This window comes from Ammodytes marinus (assembly GCF_949987685.1).
Source record: "Ammodytes marinus genome assembly, chromosome: 6".
Classification (NCBI taxonomy): domain Eukaryota; kingdom Metazoa; phylum Chordata; class Actinopteri; order Uranoscopiformes; family Ammodytidae; genus Ammodytes; species Ammodytes marinus.
Window position 1 is genome coordinate 12,106,206 of NC_137235.1, and position 15,445 is coordinate 12,121,650.

At 41.3% G+C, this 15,445-nt stretch overlaps 1 protein-coding gene across 2 annotated transcripts; it reads right to left on the bottom strand.

Moving 5' to 3' along the window:
* Positions 1-751: 751 nt before the first annotated feature.
* smox (spermine oxidase) lies at positions 752-14,952 on the bottom strand. 2 transcript variants are annotated; one of them, XM_080028745.1, is made up of 7 exons: positions 14,837-14,952; positions 11,032-11,266; positions 9,461-9,687; positions 8,200-8,373; positions 4,749-5,505; positions 2,366-2,526; positions 752-1,223 (listed from the first exon to the last, which is right to left on the bottom strand). In XM_080028745.1, the coding sequence occupies exons 2-7, from the start codon at positions 11,237-11,239 to the stop codon at positions 1,071-1,073; spliced, it is 1,680 nt and encodes a 559-aa protein (XP_079884871.1). In that variant the 5' UTR covers positions 11,240-11,266; positions 14,837-14,952; the 3' UTR covers positions 752-1,070. The 2 variants fall into 2 exon arrangements, with proteins under 2 accessions (XP_079884871.1, XP_079884872.1); XM_080028746.1 differs by lacking the exon at positions 14,837-14,952 and adding an exon at positions 14,191-14,314.
* Positions 14,953-15,445: the final 493 nt, after the last annotated feature.

Consider the following 15,445-nt stretch of genomic DNA (forward strand, 5'->3'; position numbering starts at 1 on the left):
CTCGTTGTGCGTGTTACGGTTCAGCCTTTAACAGCTGTTGTGTATTATCTTGTCTGACAGGAACACTGATAAACCTCATCAAGATGATTGATGAGCAATGTATGGTATTGCAGAAACTTAATGCTAGACAACCCATTTCTGTCACTTCCATGACATGGATTGTTGACTGTTGTGGGGTAAGGAAATTATTTGATTCTCCTTTTAAAATGTGAGGAAACTTCTGCTAAATTTAAAAATCCTATCTGGATGAGGACACCCAGTTGCCTTTAACTGTATTGGTGTGAAATACAGTACAGGATTTTCAAACTCATCATTTCTCTGTTATTTGTTGCTGATTAAAACGTTGTGAGTTCTCTTCCGCCTCTGATTATGTTTGGCCCTGAAGAAGAGGATTTGGTCTGTTGTCCAACAGAAGTGAGGACTGGGTTGTGGTCTGTTCTAACACTATCTGTCACTTTGGCACAGCGTTATATCATTGAAGCCTTTTTTTCTTTTCTTTCCATGTGCACTCGCCTTCTGCTTTTTCTCTCATAGATTTTAACGGATACCAAAATGCTGATAGCGTGGAAACAGCAGTTTTGCCTGTGGTTGCATTTTTCCAGGACAATATTCGCAAAGACTGAAGTGGAAACACAATTTTTTTTTATGAATTAAGAGGACTAAGCTGGTCTTGATAGATCATGATAAAACTTTTATTTAGTTAAAATGTTTATTTATTTAGTATTTCAATTATTTTTGAAAGGACATAATGTTAACGTACAGAAGGCACTTACAAAAACAAGTTAAATTACAGATGCTGTTGTTATAAACATTAAATTACTGAATTAGAAAAACATAAAAAATAAAGACAGAATGATAAAGACAAGAAATGACAGCACCATTGGCAACGTTTGAACAGTACATCTAGAAAAAACATGTTTTTAGCATGGTTCAAATCTACAGTACGATAAAAACAATACTCATTTGTTATCAATTTAATAATGCCCAAGCTATGCTTTTAAGTATAACTTAATCGTCATGATAAATAATATTCATATTTGTATTTTCACTAGTCAGAGGTTTGTTTTATTTTACATATTAGGCTTTGTGGTTTCAGCTCTGTGCAAGTCCTGGTACATCTCTGTTAGGCGAGAGGCCTCCCTCTGTCCTGACAGCAAAGCACCATGGGTAGTGGAATAGTATTTTCTGTGGGTAGCCTCTCCAGCGAACAGGACCTGTAGAGGCTGAGGGAAGAGGAGGGAGAGAAAGGAAAAAAGGATTTCAGAGAACAAAAAAAAACAGATTCAAGATCTGTCAGTGTCATCTTGACATATTTTTTGGCCTCTCGCTATTTTTATTTTTTCCATCACTGCCTCACTTGTTAGCGCTCTACATGTAGGAGGCTACAGTGACTTTCCCTGAGGGGCTTAAGATTTCAGTTTGACAGGATTGGAAGACTTCAACAGAGGGGGTCATGCCGTTCCTTCAGCAGTGTAAAGTGAGCACATAAAACCCAAACACCCACCCACCTTACTCCCTCCTTCACCCACAATGCATCAGGTTTCATTTGGTCTAGACTGCTGGCCAGGAATCAGCATTCATCACGCCCCCTGACACCAGCTGTATGTGTGACAGTGTCTCGGTGACACCGCCGCATTAGCCAGATGCTCTCAGGCTGCGTGCGGGGATTGTAAACAACCAAATGTACGGCCAAGGAAAGTACTGCTGTACAGCTAAAATGTTTCTACAAGATTCAGAGTGCAATGAATGATATATGAAGGGATTTATTTATTTTTCTTTTAAAACAATATATCTGATCATAACAAGGTCCCTTCATTTTGTCTATAAATCCCTACAAAAGGAAGTGATATGTTACCATTAATTAATTGGAAAGTTTCTATTATGGGAGAGAAATGTAATAACAGAGTCAGTATACAGCGATGTATTGGTATTCGCTGGGACAGACACGGATACTTCAAGACAAGTGAGAAGCATGTTAACTTTTAATCTTAATTAGAAATATTGCACTGAGCCGCTCTCATGAACTGCACTGAAGTTTTATGATTCTTAACTTCTTGAGCACTTATTCTTTGTGTTTTTCATTTGTCTTACTGTTACTACTGTTATGCACAAAATATCAAGGCAAATCCCTTGAATCCCTGTGAAACCCTCCTTATAAAGCAATACACCACTAACTATGGATCTAACAATCTCTATAAAAGGTGAGTAAAACACCTTTCTGACACAATATAGTTTACCAAGATAGACTTGTTAGCTAAATGAATTACACAATTGTTTTCAGGGCTCTTTCATTTGATAATATAGAGTTTTTATTATTATTTATTATAGTGTCCTCCCCCTGAGTTTTGTTTGAGCTTTGTCTTACCGGAGCCTTGGTGCTGTTGGCGTAAGGCAGCGGCATGGCCAGCCTCTCACAGTCCTCGCCACTGGAGCCCACCCTGGTGAAGGAGTAGGAGCCTCGGATGTACGGGTTGCTGCCCCACGAGGAGCGAAAGACACGCCAGGGCTTTGGAATGTCAGGGTTCCCTGTGGACAGATGGACAGACGGACAGAGAGACAGAGGGTCAGTGCAGATAGTAGAGAGAGAAACTTCATGACAATCATCATCAGCCTGGGGACTTATACTTGGGACGTCCAATCAGCCAACACCAATCAACTGGTGACCCTTTGTGAGCATAGGGGCACCAGTGAGTCTAAATGTAATTAAGCAACAGTTGAGGATTAAACTCTGTGTGTGTGTGTGTGTGTGTGTGTGTGTGTGTGTGTGTGTGTGTGTGTGTGTGTGTGTGTGTGTGTGTGTGTGTGTGTGTGTGTGTGTGTGTGTGTGTGTGTGTGTGTGTGTGTGTGTGTGTGTGTGTGTGTGTGTGTGTGTGTGTGTGTGTGTGTGTGTGTGTGTGTGTGTGTGTTTTACATTCTGCATCTATAGGAAGTCCAATGACTTCATCATGCAGTGACAGTTAGTGTTTCTGTAGTCACACAGTGACCTATTTCTGAGGCAATCACTTTGCCAAGAATAATTAAATGACTCAGATTATTTGTAATTTCAACTGGCACATTCCTAATCTGCTGCCCAACGACAGACTCTATAAGATTTATGTTGCAATCACCCTAAAGCAGCTATGGCTTAGTGTTTCCTTAACATTCCTGTGGTGACTCATGACAGAAAAATTGAATTAAAAACTGAAGAAAAAGTAGTGTAGCACCTATTCAGGACGTGCCTGGGTCGCCACATGGATTGTAATGCACGTCTATTCAAGCTGTTACGGTAGCAGCACTCTGGTCCCTTTTGGCCAGCTTTTTGCAGTGTTCTTGATTCATACAACTTCACACTCGACACTGCACTCTCTTGGATCCTCAGCAACACACCCGCCCATTGTGAAGCCGTCGGACAAAGGACAGTGTGTGTTTTTGTCAAAAAGAAAAAATGGGGGGGATCGATCTAATGGCACCCAAAGTAAATGCCACTTCACCTATTTATCTTACACGTGATCTATGCTTCTGCTCAGTGTTGCCAGTTAACTGCTGCCAACTTGACACAAAAGCATATAGCTGAGTCATTGGGCTGTATTGTCAGCCAACCTTTTCTCTAATCGAGAAAGCTTCTTACGTCACAGCTGACGCTTATGTCATTTCCTTTATGTAGTGCAATGACCCAACCCCAGTCACAGTTTGAATGAGTCACTATGCTGACAGGCTTGGCCTCAGTTTTCCAAGGCTATTGTGTGAGTTTTAGATAACTGATTCATTCTTAGTGAAAGTTCAACTTGAATAGATCTCTGCTGTGTTTTCTGTCAAAGAAATCAATCATGATTATGGGGGAAATATCTTTGATTAAAAAGTATTCTTCTGTGATATGATTAAGACAAAAGGAAATGATAATATGAATGGATGTCAACCCTATCAAAAGCTTCTGTGGGAGAAAAGCCATATTTTGAGTTTTTAATTCACTTCAGCTGTCTTTTAGTTTATTTAAAAATGATTTCCTCTTATATTTATGCCTTTTCTTAATGGCAATCTTTAATTGATTTTATATACCAAACTGGTATAACTATGCAATTTTAAAAAATGGGACTACTTACGACTGTGTCTGTGGTGTTGTTTTTATTGCCACTGCCTTTTCAGCACTTTTCTAATGTGGATTTTGAGAAGTGCTCTGGGAATTCAGTTATGATTATTATATTATAACAGGAAGTATGACTGGCAGAGGTGGAAAGAGAACTAAAATATTCTACTCAAGTAAAAGTACTACCACTTTGGGGGCGCTCTTAGCTCAGTTGGTAGGGCGTCCCCCCCATGGGCCTCGGCCAGCAGCGGACCCGGGTTCGCCCGCGGTCGTTCTCTGCATGTCACTCCCCTCTCTGCCCCATTTCAACTCTGTCTCTACACTATCAATAAAGCATAGAAATTGCAAAAAAAAAATATCTTAAAAAAAAATAAAAAATTACTACCACTTTGATGAAATTTTACATAAGTAAAAGTCTAAAAATCTACTCAAGTAAAAGTAGTCGTTTTAACTCAGTAATGGACGTGAAATAAAATGTAGCAAAGTACAACCTAAAATAAAACATTCTCTAAGTAATAGTAAAATTACAGATTTTAAAAACCACTTTAAAAAAGTACAAGTGCACAAAAAAACTAATCAATTACAGTAACGTTCGTTCCGTAAATTCATTACTTTCCACCTCTGATGACGGGTAACATTTGCCCACAATGCACTGCTCTGTTCCCTTTCGGTGTGTGCTGCTGACCTGTGAAGCGCCTCAGTAGCTCGGTGCAGGTCTCGGCCACGGTCTCGTCATCGCAGCGCTCCATGTACAGCGCCTCCTGTCCACAGATCCAGCCGCTCAGCATGTGGCCGTAGCGCTCCGGCGGGTAGAGCACGTCGAAGCTGCAGATCTTCTTGTACCACATCTCCTCGGGGTAGACGGGCTGTTCCAGCTGCGCCTCGTCCTCCCACACAAACTGGATGCTGTTGCACTCGGGGCTCCAGAAGGGCTCCTCAAACTCCAGGAAGATCTTGTCGGTGGTGCTGATGCCCAGCTTCTCTATGGCCAGCACCTTGTCCTCGGGTAGAGAGGGCGAGAACATGGCCTCCATGTTCTGCTTCAGCACGCCCAGAGAAGCCGTCAGGATCACGTGGTCGGCCGCGATCCACTCCTCATCCTCGCACTCCACGTAGACGGGCTGGCCGAGGATGAGCGGCTCGTGGTCGTCAGGCCGACAGCCGTGGTGGTTTGCGTTGTGGTTGTTGTCCTGGTTGTTGGTGTCCTGGCTGCCCTTGGCGATGGTCACCTCCTGATGCTGGGCCGAGTAGTTCCAGTGGATGCAGCGGACCGCTTTGTTAAGGCAGAGGGTGCGCGAGGGGATCTCCTGGGCCAGCAGCTCCACGATCTTCATGAAACCTTCAGGGATGACATAGTGCGCGCCAGGGATCTCCGTCCACTCGCCAAACTCACTCAGAGACACTTCGTCCATACTGGGAGAGCTGCTCTCACAACTCTCAACCTGGAGAACAGGAGAACAATGCAAAGAAGGATCAGCTTTATTTCCACCTCATATCTGCAGCACCTTTGCCTGCTTCCCAAATGTACTGGAACACACATCTGGCATAATGAATGAACTCTCCATCAAATCGTCATGAATAAACTGGTCCCAACTTGTTGATAACACATATGCTTCTGCCTCTTTAAATAGCGAGCCAGCATGGTAGAGCTAACCTGGGGGCGTATGCGCTTCCGTCTCTGCACTGCTGCATTTGCCAACATGTTCTATAGCCTCTGTCTTTGCATGTGGGCGGGAGCATAAAGAGGGGAGCTGAATTCAGCACTATATAGAACTCAATATGATATATTAAATGACTATTGATGGAAAAATGAGATCCAGTGTTTTTAATGTAGGTTTCTTCTGAGACATCCTCCAGACAAATAAGAGAAAACCACAAATGTGGAAGGTTAAGCTGTGTATATTGTGTACATTCCCTTTTACAGTCACGGTTTTCTTTACTGTATTCATGAAATAAATACTAAAATTACACTCAACAAAAATATAAACGCAACACTTTTGTTTTTGCTCCCATTTTTCATGAGAAGGACTTAAAGATCTAAAACCTCTTGCCCACTAGTCTAAAACTAGAGACTAATGGCAACACTTTTAACAGAGAACTTAAACAACGGCTCAAATCAAGTCAACAGTGCTCACTCAAATAATTTACAACTGGTTTATTGTTTGATCATGCTGCCTTTGTTTTACTCTACGTAGCCTATATATATTGACTCATTATATTGCTGCTCTGTACTCTATTGTATTCTGCATTTTTACTCTTTTAATTATCAGTTTTTTATCAGTATTTGATCTTGTTTCTGTTTTGTTTAGTTTATTTTGTTGTTTTTAAAAAGCCTCCTGTGGACAGGTGTTGTAAACTAGCATTTATGCTAACACACTGTAAACAATGCATCTGGTTCGTCCAATGACATTGTCATGTCCATGTCCAAATAAAATCTTATATATATATATAAAATTCATTCCAGATACACAATTGTACCATTTCTCTCAAACATTGTTCACAAATCTGTCTAAATGTGTGATAGTGAGCACTTATGCTTTGCTGAGATAATCCATCCCACCTCACAGGTGTGCCACATCAAGAAGATGATCTGACATCATGACTAGTGCACAGGTGTGCCTTAGACTGTCCACAATAAAAGGCCACCCTGAAATGTGCAGTTTTGTCTCACAGCAAAATGCCACAGATACCACAAGCATTGTGTTGCACTGCATGAGGCAAATGGTGGTCACACCATTTGCCTCATGCATGATACTGACTGGTTCTGAGTCCCCAGACCCCCAATAAAGCAAAAAAATGCACATTTCAGAGTGGCCTTTTATTGTGGACAGTCTAAGGCACACCTGTGCACTAATCATGATGTCAGATCAGCATCTTGATGTGGCACACCTGTGAGGTGGGATGGATTATCTCAGCAAAGCAGAAGTGCTCACTATCACACATTTAGACAGATTTGTGAACAATGTTTGAGAGAAATGGTACAATTGTGTATCTGGAATGAATTTTAGATCTTTAAACCCATCTCATGAAAAATGGGAGCAAAAACAAAAGTGTTGCATTTATATTTTTGTTGAGTGTAAATTGCAAAACAAATTGATTCATTAGCTGACCAAGAAAGATTTCATCATAGATTAATCATCAAAAGCTTTACTTCTTGGAAAATGCACTTATTCACTTTATCTGGCTTTCCGACGTTTCCAGGTCTCCAACAGAGACTGCGGGGAATTACAACTCCCAGTAAAAAAGAATCCACTTTAAAATAGTTGTTATTCCATTCAAATGTTTTTAAACATTAAGTAAACCAGACAGAACGTGTAAACCAGAAAAATCAGTGAGATTTAGAGGTGCTGATAGGCACATTTAGTTACAGTCAAACAGAGCCATGCTATAGCTGTTTCCAGTCTTTCTGCAAAGCTGTGCTAATAAGCTGCTGGCTGTAGCTTTACATTTACCTTAAAGCACAAGAGAGAAGTGTCGATCTCCTCATCTACCTCTCCTCCAGAAAGAGAAAAAGAGTATTTCCCAAAATGTCCAACTATTCTTCAGGGTGTTCAGCAGGAAAACATGCCAAACATGAGCTGGTTGAGACTTATATATGACGATTTGTTTTATAGGACGAAAATGTATTTAATGTTTTCCAAACGGTGTGTCTTTCTATCATTGCTCTCTCATATTATAAACAGGATGTTTATACATTGCATTCATGCTCTCAGAGTAGAGGTCTCGAGTGTGTAGAAGAAAATAAACATATCTGCTTTAAATATCAAAAGCCCTTCTCTGAATCATTTTTATTGGATGTCTAAAAGGATCATAGATTAGGACTATGTATGTAAAGTCTCATAATTACTATCTAATTATCAATGGACACCCTTTTTAATAATAGCTTAATTAACCCTTGTGTTAATTAATCAGATATACTGTATGTTGCCTTATTCCAAGGTATTTGTAAACAAAAACAAAACAAAAATTCACCTCATGTTGCCCATTTTGTCTCACTGATAATTCACCTGTATGAGCTCATGGCCTCAGCAAAACACCATTAGCGAAACAGTTCATAAAGTTTGGATGTTTCGGCAAATGCACCTCCCAATTCACAACTGTGCTGTGGTTACCTTGAGGTGATACATTGCACACACCTTGAGGTACTGTTGAAGCATGGACAGTTTGAGCTTCTTGGTGCTCTCAGAATCATCAGGATCCAAAGTGATCCTCTTACGCACCACGTCGCGCGTGAAGACGCCAACGCTGTTCTGGCTCTCGGCACAAACTGGCTTCCCATTCTGGAAGAACTCCTGAGTCAGCTCATACACCTAAAGGAGGGCCAAAGGCCAGACATGTAAGGGAATCAGGGGGAAGAGAAATAAGGAAGGATGTAAGAAAAGCAGAATACAGCTATGTACATGAATGCTGTGTTGTGGGTATTTTGAATTATTCTTTAACATTCACTAGTCCCAATGAGAAATCGACATTAAACAGTGTCGTTCAGGGCTGATGACATCGCAGGGAGTGACAAAGGTGATTTGACTGTGAAGCACAGTCTAATTTTTTCTCTTTTCATAACACCAGCTATTTAAAAACACATCCTGAAGATGACAGCCGTGTATGTCCAGTCCAGTCCATTTAGTTCATCTAGCGCAAAGGAGGACATCTGTCTCAGAGAGCGTGTATACAACACATAAACAAAAACACAGATGTAGCAAGAGTTAAAGAGAAGAAAATGACTTTCCGTGTTCTATACCTTCCCTCTGTTCAGTACTTTTCAAGACGTGACCTACTTATGCTATAATAATCGTGCTCTAACTGAGGGGCTGCTTCGGAGCAGAGAGCAGAAATCTGGATGAACAAACGTGGCCATTCTTTGTTCAATTGTGGTGGACATCTTATTGGTTGGCCCATCAAGATCAATGATGGCTATATTTAATAATGTTGTCAGCAGTGGCTTGGTGCATGGTTCCGATAGGCTGTATCTCTTAAAGGTCAGTTTTCACCTTAAGTAGAGTTCAAGGTTTTTAAAAATCATCTTCATGTGCACTGTCTGACATTATTTAATAAATTCTCCATCAGTCTGTTCAAATTCTAAATTGAAGTAACATGAAGTTTATCTCTGGTGAAATATTCAACTCAAGTCTCCATGTTTTTATGGCTGATCCTTTGTTGGAAGTGGACATTTTCTAGACTTTGAGGAACAATTGGATACAGGGCTTTTGGTTTTATTTGGGTTTCAGCGCTGGTCACTGTGGCTTTGCAAATATTTAACTTGCACATACATATTTTGACATTAGGCAGGCTGAGCAGTAAGTATCTCAGTGTGCTCTTGTCCATGGATACATCCAATTGTTTTCATATACGTGTGTACCCATGTGTGTGTGCCAGACAGTGCATATGCGTCCCCCTCACTTCATTGTACAGGTCACTGAACTCCTCCACCAGGTCCTTGGGGATCCTCTTGCCGACGTTGGTATGGTAATGTGCATCACCGTTCTTGGTGTAGAGGCTGATGCGCCCCTCGCTCCTCTCCCCGTCCGTGGTGTGCTCCAGCAGCCCGTTGTCCTCGGCCAGGTGGTACACTGGGTTCCCATTGGCTCCATGGATCCAGGTGGCTCCAAGCTCCAAAGTTGCTTGTCCTACAAAACAATCATCACACGTTATGTTATTATGGTACATTAATAATAATAATAATAATAATGATAGGTTTTATATAGCGCTTTATTGCCTAGGCACTCAAAGACGCTTTACAGGGTTCCTGGTTCAATTTGTTCACACACACAGTCATACCGGTGGTGGTAAACTACGAGAGTAGCCACAGCTACTCTTGTCAGGGGCAGACTGACGGAAGCGTGGCTGCCATTCAGCGCCAACGGCCCCTCCGACCACCACCTCAAACATACAGCAATCATACACATTCACACAAGGCAAGGTGGGTGAAGTGTCTTGCCCAAGGACACAACAACCATGACACAGGTGGCCGGGCGGGGATCGAACCGCCAACCCTTGAATCATTGGCCAACCCGCTTAACCACCTGAGCCACAGTCGCCCCCAATTATATCACACGTGACCCGAGTGTTAGATAAGATGGGCGGTTCAAGAAGCAGGTCACCTCGGTTTAATCAAGCTCATTGGAGTTGCATTCATTTATTCTTTTCCCTGAGGATGATGGCAGAACAAGATGTATTTGTTTTAAGTTCATTCACGCAAGGTTAACGACCAATGCAAAGACAGAAATTAGTGAATGCTTCTATGACTATGATCCCATGACGTCAAAGCACATAAACAGGCATTTACATAACAGACGCAATTATCCGTGTGGCTGGTGTAAAGGTTAACATTAAACATTGCATTATGACTGACCTCTTACATATACAGTGTGTATATATATATATACACACACACACACACACACATAAGCCTAGCTGATATAAGAGTTGTTTTAAGTAAATATGAATAGTACTTACTGGGCCAAATTTAAGTGTCTTCAGGAAAAAAAGTTATAAGAACAGACAGACTGTTCTTTGATATGAAAGAGGCCTCCTACGAGGAGTGAATAATGTTTCTGCAGCATGACTTACATTTGTATCAGAAGATTCATTGTTTATATATCAGCAGTGCTTTGTAAGGATTATACCGGTGAGAAATTTGAAATTATGTTGCTTTGAAGAGATACCCTTTTCAAGTGTGCATAAAGACTGGAAACAACACTCCAAGTCCAAAGTCCAAAGGAATGACTATCTGACCAACAGCACCTCAAAGCTCACTTATTAACATATTATATAGATGTAGATAAAATACTTACATATAAGTATACTGTTGGTGTCTAAAACTGACATATTTGACACAGTTTGTTACAGTGTGTGGGGTAATTGCAGGCTCAGTGATTTTGTTGAAAGGGGCATAGTGACAGTGTTGAGGTGTCATTCTAACCCTGGGTTTAAGGTGCCAACAGGTAGACAGGGAAACATCGTCCTCTCACCGTGCGGAACACTTTGAACCCTCCCGCCGACGTGGTCTGACGCCTCTAGGACAGTGACATCCGTGAAGCCGTTTTTCAGTAGGATTTTAGTTGCAGCAAGGCCGGCCAAGCCAGCACCAATCACTACTATTCGAGGCTGCCGAAGAGTGCGTAGGCCGCCACTAAGAGGATCATCAGTGCTGTCTGAGGAAATTTCACAACTTTGCATGCCGTCCAAGATCTTCTTCGATGGAGTCTGTGAACAAGTGAAAGAAAAGGAGTTAGAAGTTTAAAACTGCCCCATTATAACATCAGAACTTAACATTGAGCAAATATGGACAGATGGATGGATGTGATTCGCACAAGGTCTGGTGCCATATTTTATTTGTAATATACTGTATATATATATATATGCCTTGTTGCACAAGCTATGGATCTACTGTCTTGTGCGTGTTTATCCAGTGTGAATGAACTCCATATTTGGTGAGCACAGGGTAGTAGAAGTTATCCCTCCTTGTATCTCCATTTTACTGTGGGGGCAGAAATGACTAGGACTTTTTGAATTAATCTCAAATTTTGCTGAGACTACTCAGAGAGTGGAACACTTACAGTAGGTTCAAAGTGAAGAGTACAGAACAACAAAAGACCTTGTGAGTCCAGTACAAAGGGCTGCTCGCTGTGAATGTATGGGCAGCTGTGTGTGAATTACACAGTGTGAGTCTATTCAGAAGACATTCCTGTTAACCCAAATAGAGAGATTCTACTAAATACAAAAAGTGGGTGTCAATTTTCATGAAAGATCTACTGTACTGTTCTATTATCTGAGAGTTACCACAGCAACACTGGGCACATGACAGTACTGTACATATGGTTTGATGTTAAAAATACAAACTTGAGTTTCCCTCACAAGTTGAGGTCACGACGCAGAAATAATTCAGTGGATCTGGAAATCACATATTGGTGGGACTCATGAGCCCCCTGTTTATCTTAAAGTGATATGATCTCATTATGAGGCACTACAGATACAGATTTCTGTTTTCCAGTAGTTGGGCCATCTTCTGATTATTTGAACTTTGAGTCAGGTTTTTGACCTTTGAGAAAGTGTGTTGTAAGCAAGTTGTCCATCTTGACGAGTCAGCTGGAGGAGTCAAGTGATCAGCAAGAATCGACACAAAAACAGAGAGTCAGAGGGGAAGCTCTGCAAGAAGAGATGTGTGTGTGGTTGAACATATGCTGAAGTCAAGGCCAGGCTGTGTGGCCACAAACTAAAGAGGACATACACCAGGCAATTGTTTTTGTTAACCTCTAGAAATTCCTGTTTCAAAGTCTGCTGACCTCCAACACAGGCGTGGATTAAAGCTGTTAATCTGGATGGGTCAACACACACCACATCTGACCTGACATCACGACCCCTCGTCCAGAATATGGGCTGGACAGGGCATGGGATTACAGACTTGGCTTTTTCATTAGAAGTGGCAATTACTGTATATAAATCTGTCAACGGAAATTGACTGCAGCAGGCCTTCCTTTCTGATTGCTTTCTAATTATCCTATCCATAAAGCCCCTTAAGAATAGATATTCTCAGTACAGTACGCTACAATCCCAGGAGTTGGTAGTTGGAGGGCCCCCGACACATTACGACTTCTAAACCCCATACTTATTTCCCCCAATTACATCTATATAAGAACCAAATAAAGCTAAGTCTCGTTCTGTCTCTTTCTCTGAAACTAATCTCAGCCATGACGACTTTTACAAAAAAAATACAGATAAACGACGGCATTAATCATCAGTTGGATTCCCAGAATTTGACCTGAAATTTCTTAGACTTCAAAGATCCTTTGATTTATGTCAAATGTGGCTTATTTACAACGTGACACAGTTAATGTCCACCAGCTGGACTCTTTGAAGATGTGATTTGAGGGTTTTTGTTTGTTTGTGTATATGTGAATATCATATTAAGATATTTACATTTGTGGCAGGTTGTAAATGTGTTATTAACAATGATTGTATTACCTGCAGCCAATCAAATTGTATGTGCCGTCCCAATATGTGCAAATGCCCGGTGCTATTAAAAACAATCATATAATTAATTACTATTAGGTAAAAATGCAAGATTGTGTCACTTTGCATCTTTGCAACACAACAAAAAAATATGTATAGTAGCTTAAAAGACTCAGTGTTTACTTGATCTGTTAATCCTGGGTTTGACCTTAATAAAAAAAAGTACAGTTCAGTGCGAAATTCAACCGATTCTACAAAAAGAAAATACGTTAGCAACGCTGATATGAAATCAATGACAGATCTCGTAGACAGCGTTTCATCACACGTCGTTCCCTCTCTTGACAAACTATACTTGTATATGCATCCCTTCCTGGTTACTTGTAATTCCAAGGCTGGTTAATATGCTCGCCACATACGATTTTACACCACCACAGCAGATTAATGTGCATGCTGGCCTTGGGTAGATAGGCAGCTCAGGGTGGGGTGGAGGGAGAGAGAGGAGGCTATCACTGACCTAGAAATGGCAATCTACAGTACAATGTGTCTGCTAGTGGCCTTTTTAAGAGCAGGGCCAACCTTCAGCAAGGAATACATTAAATGACAGTGTCTGGTCTGACCATCTCCCATCTTCACCGAATCACTCTGTCATTTATTTGTGGCGTTGCTCTTTCCAGATGTGTCTCCATTATCATATACATGTCCTCTAAAAGCCCCATGTGACCATAAGCAGTATTTTCAGTGAGGAAAACACAGCATAAGGAATAGGAATATAATATGTTGATAACACTTTCTATCAACTCACCCCTTTATAAAGGGTTATTGTAACTGTGGCTTTATTAGAAATGAATAAACCTCTATTTCTAATGTTTTAAAAAAAGACACATTTTTAAAATTGATACCTGTAGGGCTACACTCTCCTAATGATTATGAGCATTTAATAATGATTAAAACATTTCTTGATTTCTTATAGATTATTTAGGCTATAACTAATCAATTACGCCATTGTAGGATACGCCAACATGATTTCTCAACCACATATAGGCCATTTATTAGGCCTACAATTTATAGGAAAAGCCCTTTATGAAAAAGGGGCTTGTGTGAAAATGATTCCAAAAATAGTGAGAGAATAGTGAGATAAAAAATAAAACAGATCGATAAGATAAGATGAAAATACAAACCAAACTGTTTGATCAACTCTCATATGCGCTCCCTGGCACTCAGCTGCAGCCTACTGAGCCTTTCTTCGCTGCCACGTATCGGTATAAGCGGTGATGCCAGAAGTGGCAGCAGTTTGAAACAAAGCAAACAATTTCAACCGAGTTGCTCCGAGCGATTGTCTGAGAAATCCGAGCGCGCGGGGAGACAAGCCACAAGACCTACACACATGTATGAATTATTCTCACAACTTACTTCGCCTACCTACACACAAATAAGAGGCGAAAACACACGAATCCACAGTGTTGCAGCCGGAGCAGCTGGTCCCGTTAAACACACACACACATACAATAGGCTACATCGGGGTAACTAACATCAGACCGGAGCTGTGCTGCTTTCACTGATTGTTTTTGTGCAGGATTTTCATGTCAACAAAAAACAGACGGATGACATTGAGTGTAATATATCCAGGGTGATTCACAGCGCTGATAACTACAGTAAAGCTGCCCCATAGTGTTTCCAGCGACATGTAGCCTACTGATACATCCTATTATTTTGATTAATAAAATCACCCCAGTCACATCACCCTGGTCCCAACGTAAAATAATAATTCTGAAATAGCCTACGTTTTTTTTTTTTTTTTTTTTTCTCAATAAAGCAGCTTCTTACCTGACTCTCTTGGTCTTCAGCTTGAAATTCTCAGAATGCTACCGTTCTTTGTGCCGTTTTTCCCTCACACCGGCTCCGCTTTGTATTTATGCCTGGAAACCAGAAGCAGCCAGTTTTCCCCCGTGTCCCCGCCTCCTTATTCATTAAATATGAGCAGTGATGACGTCACGTGGCGGCCCACCACTCAGGAAGCCAGTTGAGCCAGCTGCGCAGAACACACACACACACACACACACACACACACACACACACACACACACACACACACACACACACACACACACACACACACACACACACACAGGCCTACCTGTTTCCTAAATCACGTTGATGGATGTCAGTCCTGATGACAAACAGGGCCGGCGGTAGCCAGGGGCAAGGGTGGGCACAGCCCACCCAATCAAAATTGCATTTTTTATTTATTTTTTAAGGTGGAAGTCCAGACCCACTATCGGACGGACCTGTTCGTTCGCTGTCCAAGAAAATGTCAAATAACATTCAGACAATTAATTAATACTAAAGAATATACCATTACCATGCATTGCTTCTAATTGTATTGGGTGGGCAGGACAGCCTGCCTCCAAGTTACCCACCCGCTTATAGTGGTCA

Coding starts and splice junctions, on each gene's coding strand:
- smox (XM_080028745.1), bottom strand. CDS start 11,239: ATGCAAAGTTGTGAAATTTCCTCAGACAGCACTGATGATCCTCTTAGT. Junction 9,688..11,031: donor GGTTCAAAGTGTTCCGCACG/GTGAGAGGACGA, acceptor ATTGTTTTGTAG/GACAAGCAACTTTGGAGCTT. Junction 2,527..4,748: donor GCTACTGAGGCGCTTCACAG/GTCAGCAGCACA, acceptor ATCTGTCCACAG/GGAACCCTGACATTCCAAAG.